At 32.4% G+C, this 27360-nt stretch overlaps 2 protein-coding genes across 2 annotated transcripts in view; one reads left to right on the top strand and one right to left on the bottom strand.

Moving 5' to 3' along the window:
- Positions 1-103: 103 nt before the first annotated feature.
- The window catches only part of LOC132730795 (beta-galactosidase-1-like protein 2), a 32793-nt gene continuing 5536 nt past the window's right edge, over positions 104-27360 (bottom strand). Inside the window, exons 4-19 of the mRNA XM_060716811.1 lie at positions 26681-26776; positions 26166-26274; positions 24690-24782; positions 24180-24276; positions 23251-23409; positions 22294-22437; positions 21611-21703; positions 19804-19854; positions 18842-18897; positions 9912-10058; positions 9140-9226; positions 8537-8624; positions 5899-5986; positions 5130-5247; positions 4330-4446; positions 104-1110 (exon numbers count right to left, since the gene is read on the bottom strand). Coding sequence (XP_060572794.1) covers positions 1042-1110; positions 4330-4446; positions 5130-5247; positions 5899-5986; positions 8537-8624; positions 9140-9226; positions 9912-10058; positions 18842-18897; positions 19804-19854; positions 21611-21703; positions 22294-22437; positions 23251-23409; positions 24180-24276; positions 24690-24782; positions 26166-26274; positions 26681-26776 — 1612 coding nt within the window. The 3' untranslated portion in view covers positions 104-1041. The remainder of the gene's footprint in view (positions 1111-4329; positions 4447-5129; positions 5248-5898; positions 5987-8536; positions 8625-9139; positions 9227-9911; positions 10059-18841; positions 18898-19803; positions 19855-21610; positions 21704-22293; positions 22438-23250; positions 23410-24179; positions 24277-24689; positions 24783-26165; positions 26275-26680; positions 26777-27360) is intronic.
- On the top strand, positions 13885-16466 carry LOC132730796 (E3 ubiquitin-protein ligase TRIM33-like). Its single transcript, XM_060716813.1, has 2 exons — positions 13885-14005; positions 14821-16466. The coding sequence occupies exon 2, from the start codon at positions 14826-14828 to the stop codon at positions 15816-15818; it is 993 nt and encodes a 330-aa protein (XP_060572796.1). The 5' UTR covers positions 13885-14005; positions 14821-14825; the 3' UTR covers positions 15819-16466.

The raw sequence follows: 27360 nt of genomic DNA, 5'->3' as shown, positions 1-27360 counted from the left end.
ACCAAATCATTACAATAACTCGCCTGAAATACATAAAATTTTGGCGAGTCTATCAAATCAATACATTTTAACAGTAACTTCTCAATTTCAAATATGGAATGTACAAAAATATATAACTTGGTATTAGTAAATACACAAATTCTACACACCTTCATATATGCACCAAATATCAGTAAAGTAAAAAGAATGTGAGCTCTCCAGGTAAAACTATTGTATATGTTATATTTATATATATACATGTAAACACATTGAGGAGCATTCAATAAAAACATTCAAAAATTTTCGAAAAAAAGAGAAGACAGACGTAGCACTTAGAGTAATACTCTACGAAATATTCCAGTAGAGAACTCCTGTATTCTATATTGTTTACTGAGCTCCTGTATTATATATTGTGGGATTAGTGCAAAACAATTGTATCTTGTTCTTTATTTCATCAAATTTACAATCATTTTGCACTGTGCCTGCGAATTGTGGCTAGAATGCACACACACAATGGATTTAAATTAGAAAAGAAAAACAAGCAATTTATGTAATGCTCTCCCTTGCTGTAGTTATCTTGTAATACTATCATCAAAAACTATCACCTCTCCCAAAAAGTCATAAAATTGTCTCTCGCAAAGTATCTTCTCTCTTTACTATAAATACTAGCAACTTACATCATAACAATTACACCAGTCATGTGCTTTGTAACTTACAGTCAAACCTGATTACAGTGGAGTCTAACAATGTAGACTTTTTGCTGTGGAGAAAAATCCGACATGTTCCTAATTAACTTAAAAATGATACGAAGTATAACAAACTAAGTTGAACACTTTTAGTATGTCCCACAGAGCTTACAATATCTGGAATGTAATGTGATTCTGTTAAATTTTTGCGAGGTTTTCCAGCTATCATTATTTTTCACCGTAACTGTCTACACACTGATTTCTATCTACCCTCGTAACTAGTCCTTGCTTTCTCCCAGTCTTTCGTATTTGCACCAGTTAAAAATCCCTCAAATATTTGTAGAAAAATAAAATAAATTAACTAAGATGACTAATATCAGCTTGTTAAATGCACATCCTGGAAGATCATGGAATGGGAAGCCTTGTGTAGCTCAAATATCACAATCTGAAAAGTTAAATAATACATCTTATTATATCTTATTATATTATAACAATTTCAAATGACCGTCAATAAAAAAAGGATATTCACCAGGTGTTACTGTTCAAAACAAACTACGTCCTAAAGTCATAAAGAAAAGTGCCCTAAATTTAACCGTCTTTTATTTGAAACCAATTGTTATTGTTTTAAAGTATACAGAGTACTAGTCAATCAATCAAAAAAAAAATGTCACATATAACATACATCATGCGAAACTTTTTGAGACTCTGATAATGTTCTTACAGTCAAAAAACATAAAAAAGGATAAACTAAAAAGACATTTTGCTACACTTTCTTATGAACTTTTATGGACTTTAAAATTAATCAAAACAACTTTTGCTCTTTCTGTCCATTTATTTAGGGCTTTAGAATTTTTTTGCGAAAAAGGAAGACAATTTGAACAAGAAACATGGCAATGCCATGAAACCAGCTTTTCAATTATCACCATTGTAGATAAATATGTTGTAGTTGAAATACAAATACAATCAACAAACAATGTAACTATGTGCAATGTAAATCATGAATAATGAATTTTCTATTTTTTGTAACTGTAACCTTGACCCTAGGGGGCCAAAAAGCCATCCCAAGTGAGGTCTTTATAAAAACTTGCTTTACACCAAATTTCATAAAAATATCTTATTCCAAACTAGTTATTGACCAGAAACCAATTTTCTATTTTTAGTTACAGTGACCTGACTGGAAACAGATTTTCTATTTTAAGTAACAATGACCTTGACCTTGACTCAACAGGACCCAAAAGCAGGCAAATGAACTGGCAGGCATGCAACAACCTAGAGAGTTTCTGTTTTGTAACTAAATAAAGTTTGTTGTGATTAAAAGGATATATTACACTTATAATTAAATTTTATGGAAAAAACAAAGGGCCATAATTTGGTAAAAACTTATCCAATCACAAAACCCTGACAATATGCATCAGGGCATTTAAAGACAAAGCTAGTCTGTGAAAGTTTGAACAAATCCCTTGAGAAATGTAGAAGGAGTTGCGCAACAGAAGAAATTGTTCACTACATACACTATATAAGGAAACAAGAGGGCCATGATAGCCCTGAAATCGCTCACATGTATATAGGCCCCCGGGGCGGGGCCAATTTTAACCCAGGGGCTTTTATTTGAACAAACTTGGTAGACACCCATTTGAAGATGTTTCATGATAAATATCTTAGCTCTAGCTGTAAGAAGATTTTTTTTAAAGTTTTTACTATACACATATAGGGAAAAGCAAAACCCCAATTTTGTCCCCAGGACTTTTATTTGAACAAACTTGGTAGTCACTCACTCATGCTTAATATCTAAATTCTAGCTCTTTGGGTTTTTAAAATAAGATTTTTTTAAGTTTTTACTTAAACATAATTATAAGGAAAATCAATGATCCCCGGGGCGGGGCCAATTTTAACCCAAGGGCCCTTATTTGAACAAAAATGGTAGACACCCATTAGAAGATGTTTCATGCTAAATATCTTAGCTCTAGCTCTTAGGGTTTTTTAAAAGAAGATTTTTTAAGTTTTTACTATATATAAATAAGGAAAAACAATGACCCCCTGGGACTGGGTCAAATTTAACCCCATGGCTTTTATTTGAACAAACTTGGTAGACACCCACTAGAAGATGTTTCATGCTTAATATCTAAGCTCTAGCTATTTGGGGTTTTTAAAAGAAGATTTTTTAAGTTTTTACTATATACAAATAAGGAAAATCAATGACCCCCGGGGCGGGGCCAATTTTGACCCCAGGGCATTTATTTGAACAAACTTGGTAGACACTGACTAGATGATGTTTCATGCCAAATATTTAAGCTCTAGCTCTTGCAGTTTTCTGAAAGAAGATATTTTAAGTTTTTTCTTTCTGTTGCCATGGCAACCAGAGTTCTGCTTGGAATTAAATTCTTTGAACAATTTTCTAAATTGACTACCTAAGGAACATTCCTGTGGAGTTTGGATGAAATTGACTTAGCGGTTTATGAGGAGATGTCGTTTAAAGTAATAGTTTACGGACAGATGGACGCCGGACGAAAAGCGATCACAATAGCTCACCATGTCACTTTCTGACAGGTGAGCTTAAAAACAAAGGGCCATTATTAGGTCAAAAATTATCTTATCACAAAACCCCTACAAAATGCATCAGGGCATGTGATGACAAAGCTTTGTGGAAGTTTGAACAAAGTCCCTTGAGAAATGTAGGAGTTGCGCACAGATGAAATTGTTTACTATAATTATATTCTATATAAGGAAAAAAAAAACAAAGGGCCATAATTAGGTCAAATATTATCCAATCACAAAACCCCGACAATATGCACAAGGGCACTTGATGACAAAGCTTCTGTGAAAATTTGATCAAAATCCTTTGAGAAATGTAGGAGGAGTTGCACACAGAAGAAATTGTTCACTATATATTCTATATTAGGAAAAAAAATAAAGGGCCATAATTAGGTAAAATATTATCCAATCACAAAACCCCGACAATATGCGCCAGGGCACTTGATGACAAAGCTTCTATGAAAGTTTGGTCAAAATCCGTAGAGAAATGTAGGAGGAGTTGCACACAGATGAAATTGTTTATGCCCGCCCACCCGTCCGCCAACATACCTCAATCTAATAACCAGTTTTTTCCTTGGAAAACCTGGTTAATGAAGAATTTAATTTGATCATATAATAAAACAGTTATTGTATTAAGAATTTGGTGACTATCCAAGTCTACGGACCTTGGTTATTTGATAATCACCTCGGCCTTTGATGATTTAAGCACATGTCATTACGCGGCAAAAATCAGTAAAAATGTATAGCATGAAATAAATAGAAAATTTGTTTGTTTTGAATTAAAAATCAAATTATATTTCACTTGTAAACACCAGCTCTTATACTTTCACTTGTGACTACGCCAGCCTTAAGACAATTTTACACCTAGTGTTCATTCTGTGAAATATATTTCGATTTTACATGCAATCAAACAATTATTCTCTATCTATTTTATCTTAATATTTTCTCTCCTTTTTTCTCTTTTGGTTGAGATTTCAAGTCAAATCAATGCTGTAAAGGTGATATGGAAATTTTTCAGACTAAAATGGTGGGGAAGACCTTAAGTGACCCGTTATATTGACCAATTCCCAAGTGGGAAGCCAACTAACATGTTATAACTTAATAAATTAATGAACAGATATTAAATACTGACCTTATTATTTCCAGTTTTAAGAACAGGAGCTGGAACATAAAGCGTTCTCTGTGGACCCTCTTTCCAGTATCTACCCAGGTTAAAGCCATTGATAAATGCATTACCCTTTGTCCAACCCTGTTATAATGTATACAAAAAGTTACTTCTCAAATAATATAAAATACAAGTAACTACAGGTATGTGGACAAATATTCAAACATGGAAAATAGGCACACAAAAAAATATATAGTAAAACATCATTAATACACAGTCAGTGATGAAAAGTTAGCTTTTTTCTACACCTGCACATTGATAATGGTGTATAGAGTTAATTCAATGATCTAACAGGCAAAGCATTTTCACCAGAAGTATTTCTTGATAAAGTAAATAGATCAGACAAATAGTACTTTTCTCTTTTTTGTCCTCATTGGTTATCTAGCATTTAGTCTTGAAAAAACTCTTCAAAGAATGAACTAGCTTTTTTTCATATAGCTTTACATTAACTATAAGATGTGAAAATGAATCAATAATGATGGTGGAAAGATATTCATCAGGCCAATCTAATTCACACAGATACTGTAAAGGTCAAATGGACACTTGCTAGTTTTACTGGTGGAGGGGAAGAACTCTTCTGTGTATCAGGTCAGGCACATTGTTGCACCTGTCTCAAACTATTGTCCATCAACCGTCTGTGAGCCTGCCAGATAGCTTCCCTGCATGAATGAATTCAAAGTCCTTGACACTTACAGGATACAAATCCAGTAGAAATATGTTTCAAGATCATTTTATTGCAGGAAGTTTCAATGAAAAAATCAACCAACCTTCATATTAAGGAAAGTATCTCTGGGCGTAGCATCTATCCTCAGATTGGCAGTGTAAAGGGAGGCTACTCCACCATCCCAGTTTGTAAATGTCTTCCACTTATGATTGTCAGCCATACTAACAATAAAACATGATCACTACATTAAAGGTAGTTTATAAAATGTAAGTCTTTGATTATAATAAATCTGAAAATAATATTCAAGATAATATCTATACTTAACAAAAACATCTGACATAATGAGGGATCAGATGAACTTCTTCTGTTAGCACTGTTATTTATATGAAACTCTCTCTCTCTCTCTCTAATAATATCAAACCTTCAATCAGAACTTGTGGCAAAACCATCAAATTGTTTGTTTGTTTATCTGGTTTTTACATCTATTTAACGAAAATGTTTGGTCTCATCTTGGCAGTTAATCCACCTAACCGACTTTCCTGAGTAACTGACCAGTACACACTATTTTCTCCACAAGTGACCATCTACAAATCTCGCACAGTTTTTGAATAAGCAGTGAATGACAAGTTACTGTTAGAATTAATGTGCAAGATAAATTGTCCTAGAGAAAATACGCCTTGCCCGAGTATCAAACCAGCGACTCCTTCGTTATAAATCTGATGCTCTGTTCCATGATTTATGACAAAATTTAGAATCAAAGACCACACAGAAACAGTTATTAGACTTACCTATTGTATAATTTGTTTAAACATATTTACTTTAACTCAATTGTGATAAAAAGCCTGAAGCTTAATAAGCTTTCGTATAATTACCTATTAACATAATCTTCTTTAAACTCCATAGGATATATTCTCCAGTTAGAAATTACACTTCCATCTAGCTTCACATCACCAGTTATACCTAGTTCAATAAAATAAACAATGTATGTATCAATATATAACAAGTGCATATATAATGTGCATATATCACATGTGTATATATAACTAGTGCATATATAACAACTGCATATATAACTAGTGTATATATATATACGAGGGATGATCAAAAATAAACTGGACTGTGACTGGCAATTGAAGAATTTTCATCCTATCCCTTATTGTTATATATCACACTTAATCGGAAAACAATACCTGTAAACGGATACTATATTTAATCTGATAACGCAAATAGCTTGTCCGTAACAGCAAATTCAAAAACCATGGTAACGCACACCCGGCGCAGTGCGTAAATTCGCCTTGACATGAGGCGCTTTATGCTGCGTGTATTTTACAATATGGCACATTTAGATTTCAAAATTCGCCAAAACGTCATGTACCATATCTTTGACGTTGTCAGTAAAAATGACTTCATTTAAACCATATTTATATTTACAATCACAATTCAAACGTCACATGTTAATGAAATACTCGCGTTAAAACTATGTCGTCGGAATGTCTCGAAAATCGATCAATAGGAAAAATTTGTCAAATGTAAGACGAGAAACTGTTTAAAACGTAGAAAAAGATTATGGCTATCAAGGGAAAAGTTCCAGAAAGCCACAGCATATTTTTTTTATTATCTTAAAAGATTAAGAAAGGATAATAGAGAAATAGAAACAAGTAAGGGAGAGACAGAAAAAAGACATTTTCAAGGACGTTGGTGACGTCAATCACCAAGACGTTGAAAAATGACAATCGATTGACTGCGGACATTGTCAACGATGTTCGACAGTAACTACGGGACCGTGCAGTCAACTCTGAGGATCTTAAAATGATAATAGTTAATGCATTAATTACATGTATTGTATTCTTGGTTTATAATTGTATCAATTATTTTCTTATTTTACGCAGTAGTCTTATGGAGAAATTGTGTCTACAATTTAACAGCCACTGTTCAAATTGGCTATGCGTTTTATTTATTTCAAAATAATGACATTGTATTATTCTGTTATTTTTTCGTATGTATGATACATTATCATTCAGCAACATTATTTTACATTGTTTGAAAAACATAATATACTTATATGCATGTGCGATTTTTCCAGCAATCAAGTTACAGAAGGAAATAACGGAAGTTTGCGTCATTACAGGAGTTCTTTATCACCATTCATTCTATTACAATACAATATGATACCCACTTGTACAGAAATATATATAGGCAGGGGATCCGCCGCATCAATAACATGACTGTACCACATATTGGCCTACTCCGTGAATGAGTAAAAATCTGCTCCGTTAAGGACAATACGCTTGTGACGTCGTTAACGTCAATTTTAAAGTTATACCGTGCGCCGCATGGCTTTACATATGCATGCCAATAACAGCATAACTTTTTTCTTTGTTAATATTTCTTGTTGGTATTTTTTGTATCATTTAGGGGATAGATTCCGATTTATTTTCCGTGCATTGTTATGTAAATTCATTAAACAAGTTAAGAATCATTTACAAAGTCCGGTTTATTTTTGATCATCCCTCGTATAACAACTGCATATATAACTATTGCATATATAACAACTGCATATATAACTAGTGCATACATGTATATAACAACTGCATATATAACTAGTGCATATATAACAACTGGATATGTAACTAGTGCATATATAACAACTGCATATATAACTAGTGCATATATAACAACTGCATATATAACTAGTGCATATATAACAACTGCATATATAACTAGTGCATATATAACAACTGCATATATAACTAGTGCATATTGATAAGTATGGGTAGAATCTATTTCTGCAAGCAAACTAAGGGCTTAATAAGAATCTTTCATGTATAATCTATAAATAACTTTGAAATGCCTTCCTTCAACTGGTTTAGGCATAACTTTTTGACAAATAAAACGTCAATATCAGAGTAAATATACTTGTTTATTTTTCTCAAAATACTGAATGGTCCATTTGGTTATTTCTTAAAGAAGCTTTGGTAAAACATACAAGCATTACACATAAAAATCAAAGACAAAAAATTTTGCCACATTTTTGTTTATTTAGAAAAATTTCAAATTTAATATGTTCAGTCTGTTGTTTTGACGCATAGGCAGTGATTTAAAAGGACATAAAAGAGATTCAATAAAAACAAATATGGACTTTTTACTGGTGGATATAATGTGATATGCACTGAATTATTAATATTGACCTCAACTAATATATTTCTTTCAGTTAACATCATATTTCACCATCTAAAAGTTCCATATTTGTATACTTTTTTAAAAAGAAAGGACAGAGATACGGAGTGATTAACTGGTGGTTTACCTTTGTTTTAAACATATTTATTTAAGCATGATTGCAAAACAAGTTTTTGCAACTTATATTACTAGATTTCCCTTCCTAAAACCAACCAGTACTGGTGTCATATGAAAAAAATAAACATGGACGTGTCCCGATTAGGGCTTGGGCCTATGATCCCTGAGTTGTCAGGCAGACACCTTAACCACTATGCCACCACTCCCCGAGCTTACCTTTACTCTCCTCATTGAATCTGTTAAATCCCATCATGACGTAATTAACTCGTCCATGATGTTCAACCAGTATATCCAGTATGTTCTCCTGTTACGATATATAATGATATATTCAAATCTATATTTCAATTTACACAATAAAAACGTTAACTTTACAAAACGTAATTGCTCACGTCATAAGATTTAAGCAAATGTTCAGCCTCACCCAAACTCGAACCTGGCATAATGGGAATACTGTTTTCCAGCTTTACCAACTGAGCCTTTTTTTTTTTACAGGTTGGGTTTTACATGGCACAAATACAATAAAGGTCATATGGAAACTTTCCAGCTTTATTGGTGGAGGAAGACCTCAGATTCGCCTCTATGCATTATTTCAGGCATGATCAGGCAACTGCGTAGAGCCATCAACGTGCCTTAAAACCAACTGAGCTACTCAGCTGCTACTCTGTAGCAGGCAACAAAAAATGAATATGCTGGGAAAACAGAGTGAGTGAATAATCTGAAATTTAGCACACAAGTTGTTGGTCCACACAACCATTAAAATGGTTCTCAAAAAAATAATTTCCAAGACAGTCAGGGTTTTCATGATGAAGAAAGACTTACAGAATCTAGGACATTTTCTGGAATATCAATTTCCCATCTTGTTGATTTCCAATACAGCACACCAATTTCTTTCCCATTCATTATCACCTAAAATTAATAAAAAATATGATTATCAAAATTTTCTTTATCAATAAAGCACGTTTTTTTTTTGATGATCTGCCTTGACTAAAATTTGCAACTTTACTATTGTATCAAACAAATATAAACAAATTTAAAACTTAAAATAAAAACGCTTCTCTTAATATCATACAAAAATTATTGCTATCACATGACATTGCTTGTTTTCAAAGTAATATAACCATTATGTATTTTCTAAAAATAGTTTGTCTTTTTTGACATTTCCTTGCTTAAAATGTCACATGCCAAAAGGATTATACATTAACAGTCATTTCATATGAAGAGTGATATATAAATCTTGTACACAGTGTAACACTTGCTAAGATTTGTTTATTACAAGTCTTTATGGGATGACTAGGGTAAGAACTTTCACATATGTTGACAATAAAAAAACAACACACACTATTTTGACCTTGACAGAACAAATTTTTACTATCATTCTGACCATAATTAATGCATGCATCAGAAAATGCTGACACTTTCTAATAAAACTAAAACGGGGATTAGTTTAACTAACTGAAGTTTCTAGCAATACAGTACAACCACTGGAGAGGAACACCCTTGAGAAACAAACTGTGGAGGTTATTGCTCTATAAAGGGTCACTCTGTACAGGTTGCACTGTACATAAAACTATTCACAATCAGAAGCACAAACCTGCGCTCGATCCTGTGCAGGTACAGTAAATGTCAGTTTCTTTCCTTTAGGAACATATGCCCTGTACAAAATAAAGCCAAAATTCTGACCATATCCATTGTGTAAATCTAGCATCTCCATGGGGACGGGTTTGTCTGACGATATTGCCTGAAATATAGAACAATACATAAACCTTTAATCCGTGGTGGCATGGCTGAGTTAATGTGTCAGACTAGTAATCTAAGAATTGCTGGCTGCATGGGTTCAGACCCAGCCAAGGGCAAGCCTTTGTTTCCTTGAGCGAGAAACTTTACACTAACTGCTTAGTACTGGTTGGTTCCAGGATCAGATTTGAGAGTGTTTCAATAAGCTTATAGCTTACAACACAATTAAACTAAAATAAATTTGTATAATAATAAACTAATCTTTAATTTGCTGGACTTGCCCTATTGAATTGAATTTTTATGGTCCATTAAACATTTAGAGATTTCAATATTTAAGTGCACAAGTTAAGCAATCATCATCATAGAGCCTGGTTAGACTGCATAGATCTTAACTCTTTTGTGGCAAACTGCATATTATTCACTTTCAAATCAACTCCCTCAATTTAAAAGTATCAGTTTTAAGGAACTAAATCAAAATTTTTCCCTCCAAATGTTCTGACACACATGACCCCTGGATTAAAAGGAAAAAATCTTAACTAGGCAATGGCTAACCTTTACAAAACAAGATATGTTTGTAAAACATGTATGCCCCCTATCAGCAGCCAATTAGTCATGTGATAAGGTTATTATGCATGACTTCTGACCCAGTGATCAAACAATTAATAAGGGTTATAAAGTATCTACTGGTCATGACCTTGACCTTTGACCTCTTGACCCAAAACTCAATAGGGGTCATCTGCTGGTCACGACCAATCATCATACAAAGTTTGAAGTTCCTAGGCCTAGGCATTTTTAGTAAATTGATCAGAAACCGTTTTTACCTACAAGGTCAATGTGACCTTGACCTTTGACCCCTTGACCCCAAAATCAATAGGGGTCATCTGCTGGTCATGACCAATCACCATGCCTAGGTTGAAGTTCCTAGGCCTAAGGGTTCTCTTATTATTGATCGGAAACCATTTTAACATACAAGGTCAATGTGACCTTGACCTTTGACCCCAAAATCAATAGGGGTCATCTGCTGGTCATGACCAATCACCATGCCAAGTTTGAAGTTCCTAGCCGAAGCGTTCTTTAGTTATTGATCAGAAACCGTTTTTACTTACAAGGTCATTGTGACCTTGACCTTTGACCCCTTAATCCAAAATCAATAGGAGTAATCTGCTGGTCATGACAAATCACCATACCAAGTTTGAAGTTCCTAGGCCTAAGTGTTCTTGAGTTATTGATCAGAAACCGTTTTTACTTAAAAGGTCAATGTGACCTTGACCTTTGACCCCTTCACCTAAAAACTCAATAGGGGTCATCTGCTGGTCATGACCAATCATCAACACAAGGTTGAAGTTCCTAGGCCTAAGCGTTTTTAGTTAATTGATCGGAAACCGTTTTTACCTACAAGGTCAATGTGACCTTGACCTTTGACCCCTTGACCCCAAAATCAATAGGTCATCTGCTGGTCATGACCAATCACCATACCAAGTTTGAAGTTCCTAGGCCTAAGGGTTCTTTAGTTATTGATCGAAAAACCGTTTTTACCTAAGAGGTCAATGTGACCTTGACCTTTTTACCCCTTGACCCCAAAATCAATAGGGGTCATCTACTGATCATGACCAATCACCATCTCAAGTTTGAAGTCCCTTGGCCTAAGGGTTCTTTCATTATTGATCAGAAACCGTTTTTACCTACAAGGTCAATGTGACCTTGACCTTTGACCCCTTAACCCCAAAATCAATAGGGGTCATCTGATTGGTCATAACCAATCACCATACCAAGTTTGAAGTTCCTAGGCCTTAAGGTTCTTTAGTTATTGATTGGAAACCGTTTTTACCTACAAGGTCAATGTGACCTTGACCTTTGACCCCTTGACCCCTAAATCAATAGGGGTCATCTTCTGATCATGACCAATCACCAAACCAAGTTTGAAGTTCCTAGGCCTTAAGGTTCTTTAGTTATTGATCGGAAACCGTTTTTGCTTACAAGGTCAATGTGACCTTGACCTTTGACCCCTTGACCCCAAAATCAATAGGGGTCATCTACTGATCATGACCAATCACCATACCAAGTTTGAAGTTCCTAGGCCTTAAGGTTCTTAAGTTATTGATCGGAAACCGTTTTTGCTTACAAGGTCAATGTGACCTTGACCTTTGACCCCTTGACCCCAAAATCAATAGGGGTCATCTACTGATCATGACCAATCACCATACCAAGTTTGAAGTTCCTAGGCCTTAAGGTTCTTTAGTTATTGATCGGAAACCGTTTTTGCTTACAAGGCCAATGTGACCTTGACCTTTGACCCCTTGACCCCAAAATCAATAGGGGTCATCTACTGGTCATGACCAATCACCATACCAAGTTTGAAGTTCCTAGGCCTTAGGGTTCTTTAGTTATTGATCGGAAACCGTTTTTGCTTTCAAGGTCAATGTGACCTTGACCTTTGACCCCTTGACCCCAAAATCAATAGGGGTCATCTACTGGTCATGACCAATCACCATACCAAGTTTGAAGTTCCTAGGCCTAAGGGTTCTTTAGTTATCACTCGGAAACCATTTGGTCTACGGACCGACGGACCGACGGACCGACAGACCGACGGACCGACGGACCGACAAGTGCAAAGCAATATACCCCCTTTTCTTCGAAATGGGGGCATAATTAACACTAATAGATAAAATAAAAACCTATTTGAAACGACATATTGCAAGTTTGGTAACTATTTTATATTCTTTGTTTACATAAAATTGTTTTTCTTTATCTGCACCGACTAAAATATTCATTGATATTTTATTATTAATACAATGACCATATTGGTAATAAATTATTTAAACGATATCAGGGTTCAATTTAATCAATTATGCTACTGAGTACCGATATATATGTGAAGTAATATAATAAATAATTAATTTAACCTATTGTTCTCGTATTTACTATAAAAATAAACATATAGAATGTGAGTGTGACAAAAATCAGAAGGGATAGACAAACCTATATGGTGAAAATCTTATTGTAAGTATAATTAATTTCTAAAAAAAAAATGTGAAAAAATTTCTTTAACCGTTAACCATTTTTTCAATTAAGCCAATTTAATGTAACTATGTTTGCTTTAAAGAAAACTACAATGTAAGAATTTAGGTTCTTAATAATGAAACTTATATCTGTGCTTTTGTTCATAAAAACATGTTATTAAATCAATGGAATTTCATTTTCGAAGAAAAAAAAAAGAAATATATTATCTATTATTACAGGTTATAAAGACATTGCAGTGCTTAATTAATACATAATAATAATATTTTGTTGGAATCTATGGATCTGCCAATCAAGCGAGCCACAAATAATAAAACTTTTACAGTACAAAATATAACTTGTAAATGAAATAACTCACTAAATTCTGATTAACATAGTGATTTATCTACTTAACTCGAAACAGTTGAAGCATTTTTATTTTCAACTCCCTTAATTTAACAATGGACTTCCCCCAATTATAAGCTATGCAAGTCCATTACACATTTTTGACAGGTTCAACTTTGTACATTCAAATAAAAAAAAAATTAAAAAAAAAAATATTCTGAAATTTTATCCATGGACATTTTCAACTGAAATATAACAGGTTTTATTCTCAGAGACTTCTTTTAAGAATAATATTACTTTGTCCTTTATAAATAATAAATAAACAAAACAATCAAAGAATGTTATAAATAATGGAGAGAAAAAACTTATCTCTCCTTATATATAATTTAACCAAATTTAAAGTCGCCTAATTTATACGCTGGTAATTTGATACTGTTACAATGTCATAGTTCAATGATTTTGTTGAAACAATAGTTTATATTTGGTTATATTTGGTTACAATATATTATAACCTGGCAAAGTGTTAAAACCGATAAACTGTTAAGATAGATTTTAACTGATTTTATCCATAGCAAATTAATTGAGGGATACAAACACAACAGTTCACAGGTTTGCTTTTGTCTTATTTATTTTTAATGCTTTTCTTGCTTTTCTTTATGCAAAATAAATAATTTTTAAACAAAAAAAAATTTACAACAGAAAGTAAAACATGCTTAAGCTTGTCAAAGATAGTTATTTTACTTAACAAAAATGAAAAGTGAGAAAAAAAACATCATTTCAAAAACTCAGATTTTTTTTAAAACTGGAAAGTGTTTTAAATACTAAAAACATTGTAGTTAGGAAAAGAACATTCACAAGAAATTTAAGCTAGCATAAGGCACTAACAGTTTCACATAAATAACACAAAAATGTGTTAAAATATGCAAGAATACAGCCCTCAATCTAATTAGAAATATGGTGATAACAATAATAAACTCAGTCATATTTTATGGTAGCATATAAAGCACTATAGGGACTGAATTTATTTTAAAAACATGTATTAATTAACACTGTATTTTTCATCATATTAAAGTTTGAATCCTTTAAATTTTGTTCAGTCATTTGAAGAAATGCAGCCTTAAACCAAATATGTGTCTACAAGAATATGTTGATAGTACCAGTCCTACTAACACCGAAAGTGATTAGCCCTTGCCACCAATATAGAACAAGGCCAGCCTGCACAATCCATGTAGTCTTACCAACCAGGCCCTATAATGTTGGCTAACTTTAATTTTTCATCTTTATATCCCCAAAACTAGCAATGGGCATTTCTAAAAAATGAAACCTAAGCTAGTCTAATTAAGAAATTCAGAAAGTTAAGTATTAAAAGAAAGTTAACTCTGTAAGTGCTTAAGATTCAGTGTATCATTTGATCTATTTTACAGAAAACATGGCGTCCACTGCAAGATCTCAGAAAAGTAAGAAATCTATGTTATCAGTTGAAGTTGAGTTCCCTTGTGGACCATGTAAGGCAGACAACAAGAATCTTGAAGCATTTGGTTTTTGCCAGTTCTGTAAACACTACCTCTGCAAATCTTGTTATAGCTATCACTCAAATCTTGGAAAAATTCACATCTTACTTGACCGGGAAACCATGCCTAGAGAAGCACCCACTCCGGTTTTAACCTCTGACCCGTTGGTTGAAACATGTAAACAACATAAACACAAGACAATAGAATTATACTGCAAGAACCATGATGAAGTTTGTTGTGTTATATGCGCAACAAGCAAGCACAAGCCATGTGAGTGTTTCTACATTCCAGAATACACGGAACAATTAACACAATCACCGGCTGAAGACTGCTCCCTCATTCTTAAACTTATCAAGGCTCTGATTGGACAGTTTGAAAATGTACGATCAGAGTCAGCCACACGCCTAAAAGATCTGGATCGCCAAAAGCGTGAATTTAGCATGGCCGTCAGAAAGTACAGGAAAGAGATAGACTTTGCTCTAGAACAACTCGAGAAACAGGTCATTAGTGGGATGAAACAAGTTGTCGATATAAATACCAAAGAAATAAATGATAACATCACAAAATGTGACGAGGCACTTAAAGCTTTGAACGAAACAGTAACCGATGCTGAAATGGCAGTGGAATCAAGTGGAACCAACAGGGTGTTTACACTTTCTAAAATTAGCAACAAATTACTACAAGAAAATAATGTAGTTCTGAAATCAGTGCGTTCTGGTAGTGTAAATTATGAGATAAAATTTGAAGAAAATACCGAAATTCTGAAAAACATTCGTAAAACCAAACAATTCGGCAAAGTTTCAGTTAAGAAGGAACAAGTAAGATTTGAAGATGAACAGTTAGAGAAAGGTACAGAAAATGATAATAAACGTAAAAGTCCAAAAAGTGCCAAAAGTGCCGATAGTTCTTAGCATGTATAGAAATTATTCATTGTTGAATCAATGTTTTGAGCAAGTATTCTTCATAAAACAAAAACACACATCCTCATTAGTACGAGTGTTTTAGGCTATTTGTGAAATATATTTGTGATGCATGCGAGACTGTTTTAGTTCACTACACTATATTCTATTGCAAACAAGTTAATAAGTTTACACATACTGAACAATCTTATAAGGTTATAATTATGTTATTTCACTCTTTTGCCAATGTACATGTTTCAAAAGATATATTATATAAATTTATTTGCACCGATTTTATTGCCACATGGTCTATTGTTATTTGAGAAAACTGCATCTGCCAGTATACTTAATATCAAAACGGTATTCATTTATTTTGCAAAATTTTGATATAATGCACAAAGACCAAACAATTTCATCGAATAATAATAATTCATTAAATTTATATCAACTTTATACATATATATGTATACTCTTTTAACATGATTCCTGGTCTCAAAAACTTTTGTATATACAAGAACTGTCTAAGAATCATTCTATTCATGAAATGTTAAACAATACCTTAAAAACATGCATGCAAAATCTATAATAAAAACTTGAGCAATTTTTAAACAGTGGATTGTTATTTTAAGTACACTTTAGTTGAAATGTCAAAAAGTTTAACTTGAACAGCCAATAATATTGTTCATACAGCATAAAACTGTTGTTATAGAAAATGGACCTGACCAGCAGAACTAATTAAGATGTCGCCATATATCAAGTATTAATGTCCTAATTCCAAGTTTTTGATTGTAAACAAAAACTCCAAAAATAAAGGTTATTGTGACCTTTAACCTTTCGACACACAATAAGTATGACTGTTAGAACTCAACAAGGAGCATCAAAACACAAATTCTGAAGTCCAATGCACTTTGATTTTACCGTTATTACAGGTCCTAGTGACTTTGACCTTAAATGGCAGACCAAAATCAACATGCCCATGGGCATAAAAACTTTTCGATAGATAACTTATTAATATAGACCTATACATGTAGCCATAAAATGACCAAAAAAAGATTCTGGTTGTTGATGAGAGATACTTTATTGTTAAGTCTTATGTTCCAAATAGCTGCTTCTGAAGAAGGTTATTGTTCTACAGAGTGCTGCCGTGCAGATGTTACAATGTTTTTCAAGAGTTTGAATGTAACAAAATGTTGCCTCATTCAATAAAATATCATCAATATGTTTATAAAATGTTTTGAATTCTTTCTATTCAGTAGCGATTAACTTTTACACTATTAACTCTGTAAAATGTTTTGCATTTGAAACAGCTGATACATGGATTGTTGCCTCAGTGAGAATTTAGTGCAGATTGCACGACAAATAAAGATGCTGATACTGTTCCCTAGCATAGACGAAAGTCTTCATTAACATACCTTACTATAATTGATTACAGTCCAGTTCATTGACAGTTTCAAAATACTCTTGGCTAAAAAAAAAACCTATGCCAAGGCTGAATGATGCTTGACACTTTAATTAACTTGTGAACATAATGTAGAAAAGTAGGATGCCATATATTTGTATGATCAACAAATGACCATGTGCCTGTCTTTTACTTTTTGATTGTCCCGTGCAATCATACAATTTAAGGGTGTCTTATCAAACGTCTCAGATTTCCTTTATCGTACAATCGGGTGTTTTTTCTATGATAGCTGATTTTTTGTCTTATTATAAATCTATCACTGATAAAGACTCCAGAGAGTACAAACATTGATTTATATCAATAAACACATCTGAAACTTAATATGTGTTGTCTGCTTGTTGACATGAATTAATATTTTATAGCAGAAATATGTTAAGTTAAAGCAGCTGACCTCCAGAAGGTAGCAGAAAACCGCCATCTTACTAATATTTCAAAACCCCCCTTCAAAAACATTATGTATTTGAAACAAATCGGAAATGACGTTTCAAAATGTTCATATTTTAACATTTTTGCTCTGAAAACAAATAGTTTTTTCGCTTTTCCGCCAACGGGAAATACCTTCTTTTATTATACTAAATTTTTTATCCGGGGTTTTTATCCTAGTATCATGTGATTGTACAGGACAATATTGTGACCTGTGCTACGGAATGCACGGAATCCTGGATCATATCAAACATATAGTGAAACGAATAACTGCTTTTGTTTTTATATTTGTAGTAATTTATGGAACTAAAATTATAATTGCTTCATTATACCAGTATATATGATGATCATTATATTGATTTAATCTTTAAGTTGAAATATGATTAGGGCCTACTCAATGACGAAAATTGATATATGACCCCGGGCATACCGGATACTGAGATTTTTCTGGACCACTGTTGTGACACGTGACTGTGTTAAATGAATTATCTTCTCCTATTTATATTGGCTACTGTGTTAGTAACATAGTAGATTATGGAAAAGAAAAACCTGATATATTAACGCTTTTGTCAAGATTCTTTCTTGAATAAAGGTGTCAGTAATGATGGATTTATACAATAAACTTAACTAGATCATTTACCATTTACTTGAAATTTTATTTCTTTTCTTTTTCATTTTACCATCTGGAGGTCAGTGGCTTTAAAATGCAGCATGTCTCAAATTCATAACTTCTGTTCAAAACAATGAAGATATTGTCAAATGTACAAATCAAGTGATTTAAAGTGCAGTAATCACAAATTATGCTATTACTTTAAGAACTATCAAAACATGTACAGTGAGCACAGCAAGGCCGTTTTAATCATAGTTTGTGTGATCTCAATTACATTTCAAGATTTTATCAACTTCTTTCAATCACACAATACATTTATATATAATATTTCTCAAAATTTATTGACCACACATTCAAGGTCTCGATTTCATACTATTATATGCATTATTGGTCTTTTACAGAGGAAACATGGTCATCATTCAAGTATGACTTGAACCCATGACTCCGATTACAAAAGCCATTTTTTTAACATCCAGACGACCGCACCAATCTCATATTTATTCAGTAAACAATGTTGTAATTTTATATGAATATAAAGCTTACCTTAATAGATGTAACCATATCTTCTAATGGCATGTACTGGTCTACAAACACTTGACCTAAAAATTATAACATTTAGTTTAATAAGATACATGAACTATAGAATACAAAATTTGCTTTTAGTTCAAATGAAAGCTACTATAGGTTTGAATTATTGAACAAGGATTAAATTAAACTAATTGGATTTCCTGGATAACAATCCAGTCAAATTATCAATTTCTCTATAAGTGAGTGACTACTATTCCAACATGTGGTGAGAGATAAATGACCATAAGACTCAATACCTGAGATCAACTGTGACAGAGAATTAAGGCCTCACTCGAGGACCAAACCAGTAACCCCTAGATTACTATCTTATACTCTCCCTAATTAGCACATAGGCATTTGATTCTAAACCATGATTTATCTTGACAATATACCTTTGGAGGTTTCGCAAACTTGTTCAAAATAATTATGCTGTTTATTTTGTAAGAATGTACTTTACTTCTATATATTGGTTGAACAAATATTCTAGATATACACGTACAATAGAACAGCAGTTGACCATTTCTCTTTATATAAATCATCACATACTGTAGACTCATTCACATTGATCATGTTAATTCATGCAGAAAAACATATTTGTTTACAATCTATAGAGATGAATCAATACAACATGTATAAAAATTTGTCATAATGTTAATCAAGGGTTTTATTTTGCATCAGCTTGCTACTGTATATCAGTCATATACAAGTGGACAGCTACAAGCATTTCTGATTTATGTACCAGTACAAAATTGCCTTCCTAATTAATGAACAAGCACTAACCAGTGTTTCTGTATCATGTACAAGTACAATGTTAAAGTTGTTTTTTGTTGGGTTTTAACCATATTTCTTTCTATTTGTTTTAACTAATATTTCGTAACAACAGTAATTTAACATTGAACTTAATTAAGTTATTTTAAGTATAGAATAAATCCACTCACCATAATCCCCCTTGTCAGAGTTTCTAGGTGGGGTAGGTAAATCTGTAATACCTGTAAACAGACATTAAATAGAATTTAGTTTTAATATATTTATTTAAGTTCTTCTGTGACACAAGTACACCTATAAGTTTAATTGAATTATTCACAAGTTCAATTCCTGGATCTAACCCCAGTACTGGTGTAACATGAGGAAACATATAAGTGTCCAGAGTAAGGCTCAAACACATGATTCCTGAGTTGAGGGGTAGACACTTTAACCATTTGCCCACAGCTAAAACAGAAAAAGCATGGCATTACTAAACGATCTACCTATCACTGTGTTCTGGTGTGCATTAAAGCAATTATTGTTACAATCATGATTCAGATTCATCAGATGTTGTTTTTTTAACTACAGTTGGATATGTTGATCTGCTTAAAGATATACTATGCTCATCTTTGAGTAAAATATTTTAATCAAAGCAATTTATTTAAACCTATGAAATTCTTACTGAATATGTTTAATTTAAATAAAACTAAATAATAAACTATATTGTCACGTTCTCTAATACATGACAAGTAAAGTTGATCTTTTCTTAAAAAAACTGCCAGTTTTTTTAACGACACTATATATTCATCTTGTGATGACCTATGTGTGTAGAGTTTTAAACATGACATATTAACTTTGTGTGAACACAAAACATGTTTATTTCATACTTACAAAGAGACTGTGTAGCAATTATCAATATTTTCTGATATCAAATTTGAGCATAGTATATCTTTAAGTATATGTCAAGGCAAGTCAGTAATAATGCACAGTCATATTACATACATTACATATAAAAAATAACCATAGTTGATATACAGTTTTTTGACTGGCAACAGTGTCATCTGATTCTGGATCAATACCAGATTTCTGCTTCATGTTTATAACAACTCAACATAAAATAACAGTCTGCGGGGGACTGAAGTGTGACAAATGTCCTAAAATAATCGTTACATCATGTCATATACATGACATACAATAGTCAGCTATCTATAGAAAGTTGGGTAACAGCTTGAAACATTGTTGATGAGTCACACTTGTAAGTAACACCGCTGCAGCACTTATATAGCTTGTTTAAAAAGATACCCAGAAAAAAGGAATAAAATAACTTGAGACAGAACATACGCTTTTTCTCCAGGAAGATTAAATAATGTTGTTTTTTTTAAGTAAGAAAATCACATTTTATTTTCTATGATATTTGTGTAATGGACCTGACCAGCTTCAATCTAGGAAGCATTCATAATCAATTTTTTTGTTATCCAGATTGATGCTTTCACTGACCAGCCAACAGTGTAGAGTCTAGTCAGACTGCCAGAACATGCAGACTGGCTTTGTACTGTTAGCAAATGCTAGCAACTACACTGCTATTTTTCAACATGCTATTATGCTTCTACCCTAGTAAATATTACATTTCAGAGGTTCAAAGATGAAAATGAACTTTTAAAAAATGCAACACAAAAACTTGCATAACCTAAAGAATTTCTATGAAACTAATGTTAAACTCTGAAGAATGCCTATAACAAGAGCTGTCCCTAAACCCAGCTATTCTCAGTGCTTGACAGTATTAGAAGGGGTATTATTTTGCAAAAAGGAAACTCAAGAGTAATGGGACTTACAGATAATCACAGAGAACAACTGTGTTAAGTTTCAACTCATTCCATTAAACCATCTTGCACACAAAAACTTAACCAAAATGTGACAGCAATGCTGACACTCGTTGAGTACAACAGCTCCCCTTATTCTTCAAATAGATAAGCTAAAAATTACTTTCCAGCATTCAATTACCTTCAGGTTCAAGCACCATTTTCTTCAGTATGGCTCGGATAATTTCATACTTTGGTGTCAGATCTCCAGCTTCGCTTATAGGCGCTATATAATCTGGTAAAAAAGATACATGTATTTAGGTTATATGAAATAGACAAATGAAACAGTTTTCTTAAAAAAATACCATACAAATATATATATAACATGGGACGACAATTATGTGATCATACACATCTGTCTTTTGATTATTTTTTTTTAAACGGTGCATAGATTTAAATCTTCCATAGATTTATGCTTAAAATATAGACTAAAAATCTTCCAAAAATTTATTTATTTATTTAAAAGTTTTCTCAATAAATCTATGCCAAAGCAAAAAGATTTGAATCTTCCGAAAATCAATAAGCGCACAGTATTGAAGCATTCAACAGATTTTTGCTTAAGTGCACAGATTTAAATTTTTCATAAAGTGCAAAGTATTTAAGTGTTTTAAAGAACTATGCTAAAACTTGTTCATAGACAGAAATTTTGAAACTTTAATTACTTTATGTATAAGTGCACAGCTGTTGGGCCTTATGACTTAATGAACAGATTCAAGCATTGTTAAATTTATGCTTAATCAAAGTCACTAAATCAGCATATCACTAAAGAAACAAGCAAAAAGGTTTTTGCTGAGTATGAACAAATGTAGACTCTTAGGAACTTACCATAACTAGTAACATCTGGTTTATAGTGGGAGTTATTGAACCAGTTTGCCCCAGCTGTAAAACCAAAATTAGTTCCTCCATGGAACATGTAGAAATTCACCGAAGCACCAGATTCCAGTATGTTCTGTAAGTCCGACCCTAAATCTGTAAAACATAAACAATAATCAACAAAAGAATAAAGAGACATCTACGTCATTTAATGTGATGAATTTAATTAAGAAATTGACAGGCCGATACAGCTTCTTTTTTGAAGCATGGTTAAATTTTAGCATAATTATGTACTATATATGATAAATAATTACTTGGTATTTAAAAATTAAAAGTTTGCAATAGTGATGACTAACAAATGTTTTAAGATGGAGAAAAATATCACAGCTATGTTCAAAGCAGCCTTCAGCTATTCTAAAGGTCAAATATGTTATTTTTAGATAAATCATTTCATATAATTGTCAAATGAAAAGAACTAAGGTGGAAACTGAAATTTACTGATGATAAGATACATAAACAACAAGGAAACCCCTCAATTACTCTAATCTACCGGTCTTCTCTCTTTATTAAAATTAGTGAAGTGGAAGATTCTTTCCAGATCTTCTATTTTTAAAAACTAACGTCACTTATGTGATATATATCAATCTCGAGAAGCTGTTTTGGAAAAGGCTTAAGTGTGATATGATCCAATTTTCCAAGATAAAATTACTGAAACACAGCATTGTTTTTCCAAAAGAAAATAACAGCTTAAGGTCACTTCATTATCTTTTTAAGAACAAAACTATCAAGCATCATTTTAACTGTTACTTTATTTTACATGTAACAAGATAAGATATTTTAAAATATAAGAATATATATATTCCCCAATCAATCTGTTTGTTTCATCCCCAAAGATTTATAAAACACAAGAAATGAAATAGTATTTGCAGGAAATAGATAAGTAAAAAGATAGTAATAAATATAATGTACGTTTAGCCAGGGAGTAAGCATGTGTATGTTCCCAGTGATCAAACCAGCCGGCCCAAAACTCCATCACCATGATCGGGAATTCCGGACTGATCGACTTCACTTGCTCTATCAGAACCTCACCAAGGTGAAACTTCATAAAGTTTACAGTTGGTAAAGTCTCTGAAATAAATGACAAATACTACATTTAAAATAGCCACATGCAATCATCAGTATATAAATCATCTGAGTTATTTTTGACAATATATGAGAATAACACCTCTTGTGAGATTAACCCTTGACCTACTAGTGTGGAAAATGATTGACCTTTTCCATCAGTATACAGCCAGGCAGTTGATGACAGGAATAACAAGGTCTGTCATTACTGAAAATATGTGCACTTCCCAATGACCAATCATGAAAAATTTCAGTCAGTAGACCAAATGCAATATTTTTTTAGTTAAACTTACTCAAACACAGTCGAAAAGAGGGTACAGCAATGTTACACATACATGTACGTATTTACTAAATTTACAAATACCTACATACATGTACATGTACATCAATCTTAAAAGTTAAAGGAACTTCACTGCCTAAAAACATTAAACTTGAAATTCATACTGGGGCACTCAAAACAGAAAAATATACAAAAGAATGATTGTTAGTGCTGTTTTAGCCACTACTTAGTAAAAAGTGGTTCAACACTTTTCATTTTTGTGTCATTATGCACAATGGAAATGATTAATATTGAGAAACAGAGTTAGCAAATGGTCTGAAATATTGCCTACGAGTTATTGATATAGACCTACATTAAATGGTATAAAAAAAATCTTTAAAAAATCACTCCCATCAGGTCAGTAAAGTCCCTTTGACAAGATAGCATGTGATTTTCAACATTATCAAAGCCTTTTAAAAAACACACAAAAAAACACAATTATACATGAATATTTTACCATCATAGAATGGTGCAACATTGAATCCTGTCAGCTCCTTGCCTACTATGCCATCAGCAACAAACAACAATTCCTTTACACCATTTTTAAGCAGCAACTAAAAGTAGATTATCATTTCCCTATATACAAGGAAGAATATATGTACATGTCATATGAATTTGAAAAAAGTTTTGTCATGTTTTTGTTTGATTGATTTGGTATTTAAGTCACATTGACACTGTCAAGGTCATATGGCAGTTTTTCTGCATAACTGTTAAGAGGACCTAGACACCTTGCAATACTTCAGGTACAACTAAGCTTGCACTATTTCTTTTATTGAAAACTTACAAATCCTTAAACAAATTAAACATCTTTATATAGTTTTATATTAAAAACAAAAAAGGCATTTCTGAGTGACAAAAAATCATCTGATTCAGAATAATTCTAAAAACTACTGTTTAGAACTAAACTAATAATTGTAAGTACATATACATACATTTGCAATGTATCAAATCAATAGGACAAAGTTACCTGTTTAAGGAACAATAAATGTTCCACCTCATTACTGTATGATCCAAACTCATTTTCAACAGCCACTGCAATAATTGGTCCACCTTGTATATGCTAAAATGCATGCAAGATACATTTAAACAATCAATGTTGTGTTTATTTAGGTTTAACACCACTAAAGCAACAAAATTCCAATTATATACTAAGTGATTCTGTAACAGTCATTACAAATAACTGAAAACTACAGCCCTCAGGAAATGGTTATCTGAATACATGCCATGAATATCAAGAGGATATTTTTTCGTTTGCGTGAAATATGGTTTATATTTTCACGAAACATGATAAAATGCCCCATATTTTCACAAGCTGGTACAGCGAGTGAAAACATGTGGCATTTTATCTTGTTGAGTGAAAATATATACCATATTTCACGAAAAACGAAAAAATAACCTTTTTATTTAATTTCATTATCAAAGAAAATGGTAACGAATTCCCTTGCTTGTAGCAAGCAAGTACTTTCAATTGTACAGTGCGCAGTAATTTATGCGTAAGCACTCGCTGTTTGGGGCTACATTGTGACGTCATGAAAACAACTCTTTAAACGTCTGTACAGCGTTAATTACTGTATTAAAGATATTGGTGTTCGGATTAATTTTCTTAGTTAGACCATTTTCTATCATGTTAGATAGTTTTCAAAACAAAATTCAAGAAAAAGTTGTTTTGTATTTATCAGATTTTTCAAACAAAACGGCGAAAGAAGTCCCTTAAAATAAATATGAGTTTTGACTCCGCCCACTTTTATATTTATATTTCATATTTATTTTTAAAAAATATGAAATATATTTAACTGATATAGCACCATATTTCATGGGTAAAATTAAATAAATGCAGATAAATGTCATGCAAGCAAACGGTCAACTAAAATATGCCAGTGATTTTCTTTTTCAATTTTAAAAACAACCTGTGGCTTCCCTAAAGGGGAAAATACAATAAATCAGAAAAGGGTGATAACTTGAAATTGATTCCAACAACTGAGAGTGAAATTTAGGCATTTCATAAAATTTAAATTTCATTTAATTTAACATGTATGGTACAAAGTAGAGCCTATCTAAAGGGACAGCTCTTGTCTTTCAGTCAATTAAATTTATCACAAGCATATATAAGTCACCGCACCTTAATATATACATATTCAGGATATTCAGAGGTGGCACACTTAGGCGTTTGGAATGTTTATAAATGTGGACAAAGAAGCAGTTTTAACTAGTATAAGTAAAAATTTCCATTTGTCGAAAAGTTAGCGGATTTAAAATTCAATTTAAAATTGAATCACCAATCTTGGAGTAACATGAAAACTGAAAACAGGTTGGGTGATATTCACACTTTGGGAAATTTTAGAGATTTTCATCAATTCGCGAAATTCGCTAATATTTCTGCGTGGCTAACTTAACCACTTAAACAGTATACATTTTAGCAGAAGGAAGTGAACATGTGACTTACCTGTAAATCAGCTACAAGAGGTATAAGTTTGTTAAAGAATCTCTCCACAGCTGTCTGATATGGTGGGTAGTTACTGCGTACCTTCATATTTGGATCTTTCAATAACCACCTGAAATAATAAACATATTGACTTGATATGTATCTTATCATATTACAAAATAAAAATCAATTTTTGCCTTTGCCAGTGTCAGAAATAGACATATTTTGGGCCTTATCAGTGTCTTACAAGGTGAAAGCTGTTTTCATTGTCAGTATCTGACATAGAAAATCTATATCAATCTTTCATCTGGAATCTTTAGCCATTGTAAATAAATGACATTAAAATGTTTCTGGATTTCACAATTTTTTATGACAATATCAGTAACAGCTTTCTTAACACATGTTAACAAGATACAAATATACTTACTTGTTGCCTTATCTTTGATCAAATATATGATTACACTTACATGTACATTCATTCAACATGTAGCAGGACAATTCATTTGAATGGTGTTAATAGTACAAAACAAACTTACGCTGGAAGGCCACCAAAGTCCCATTCTGAGCAGATATAAGGCCCTGGACGAAGGATAACATAAAGTCCCTCTTCGTGAGCCATCTCTATGTACTTCCTGAAATATTCATACATGTAACTTTAGAAAAAACAAATACAGTACAACCTTTGCAGAAAGGCCCTCTGTAGAGCAATTACCTCTTTACATCAACATCATTATTTCTTCCAAAAGTAAACATTCACAATTCAAAACTACTAGTCATTACAGAGTATCACTTTTTTTCCTCCAAGAGGTTTTATTGTACTCTCCTTTATCTTTTCAAATCATGAGGCAATAATAACTTGTCTATGTCACAAGTAAAGTGTTAGGTTTGATTGTCTGACCAGTAGGACATTTTTCATTTCTGATATTTTGATACTGAATATGATATTTTGATACTGAATATGATATTTTGATACTGAATAGAATATGATATTTTGATACTGAATATGATATTTTGATACTGAATATGATATTTTGATACTGAATATGATATTTTGATACTGAATAATAAAGGACATTTGAGTGATGAAAAAGAACTTATATTTGAAAACTGGTATAAACCTTTTTAGAAATAAGAAAAGTTATAGTAAAACTTCACAAATTTCAAAGGAAATTCAAAGTTTACAAAGAGATAAAGTTTAAACCCATTCACTTCTTTT

The sequence above is a fragment of the Ruditapes philippinarum genome, unplaced genomic scaffold, assembly GCF_026571515.1.
Source record: "Ruditapes philippinarum isolate M1 unplaced genomic scaffold, ASM2657151v2 ctg1881_1_1_1_1, whole genome shotgun sequence".
In the NCBI taxonomy this organism is placed as follows: domain Eukaryota; kingdom Metazoa; phylum Mollusca; class Bivalvia; order Venerida; family Veneridae; genus Ruditapes; species Ruditapes philippinarum.
The sequence above is the reverse complement of the archived record's forward strand: the minus strand, read 5'-3'. Positions and strand labels throughout refer to the sequence as shown.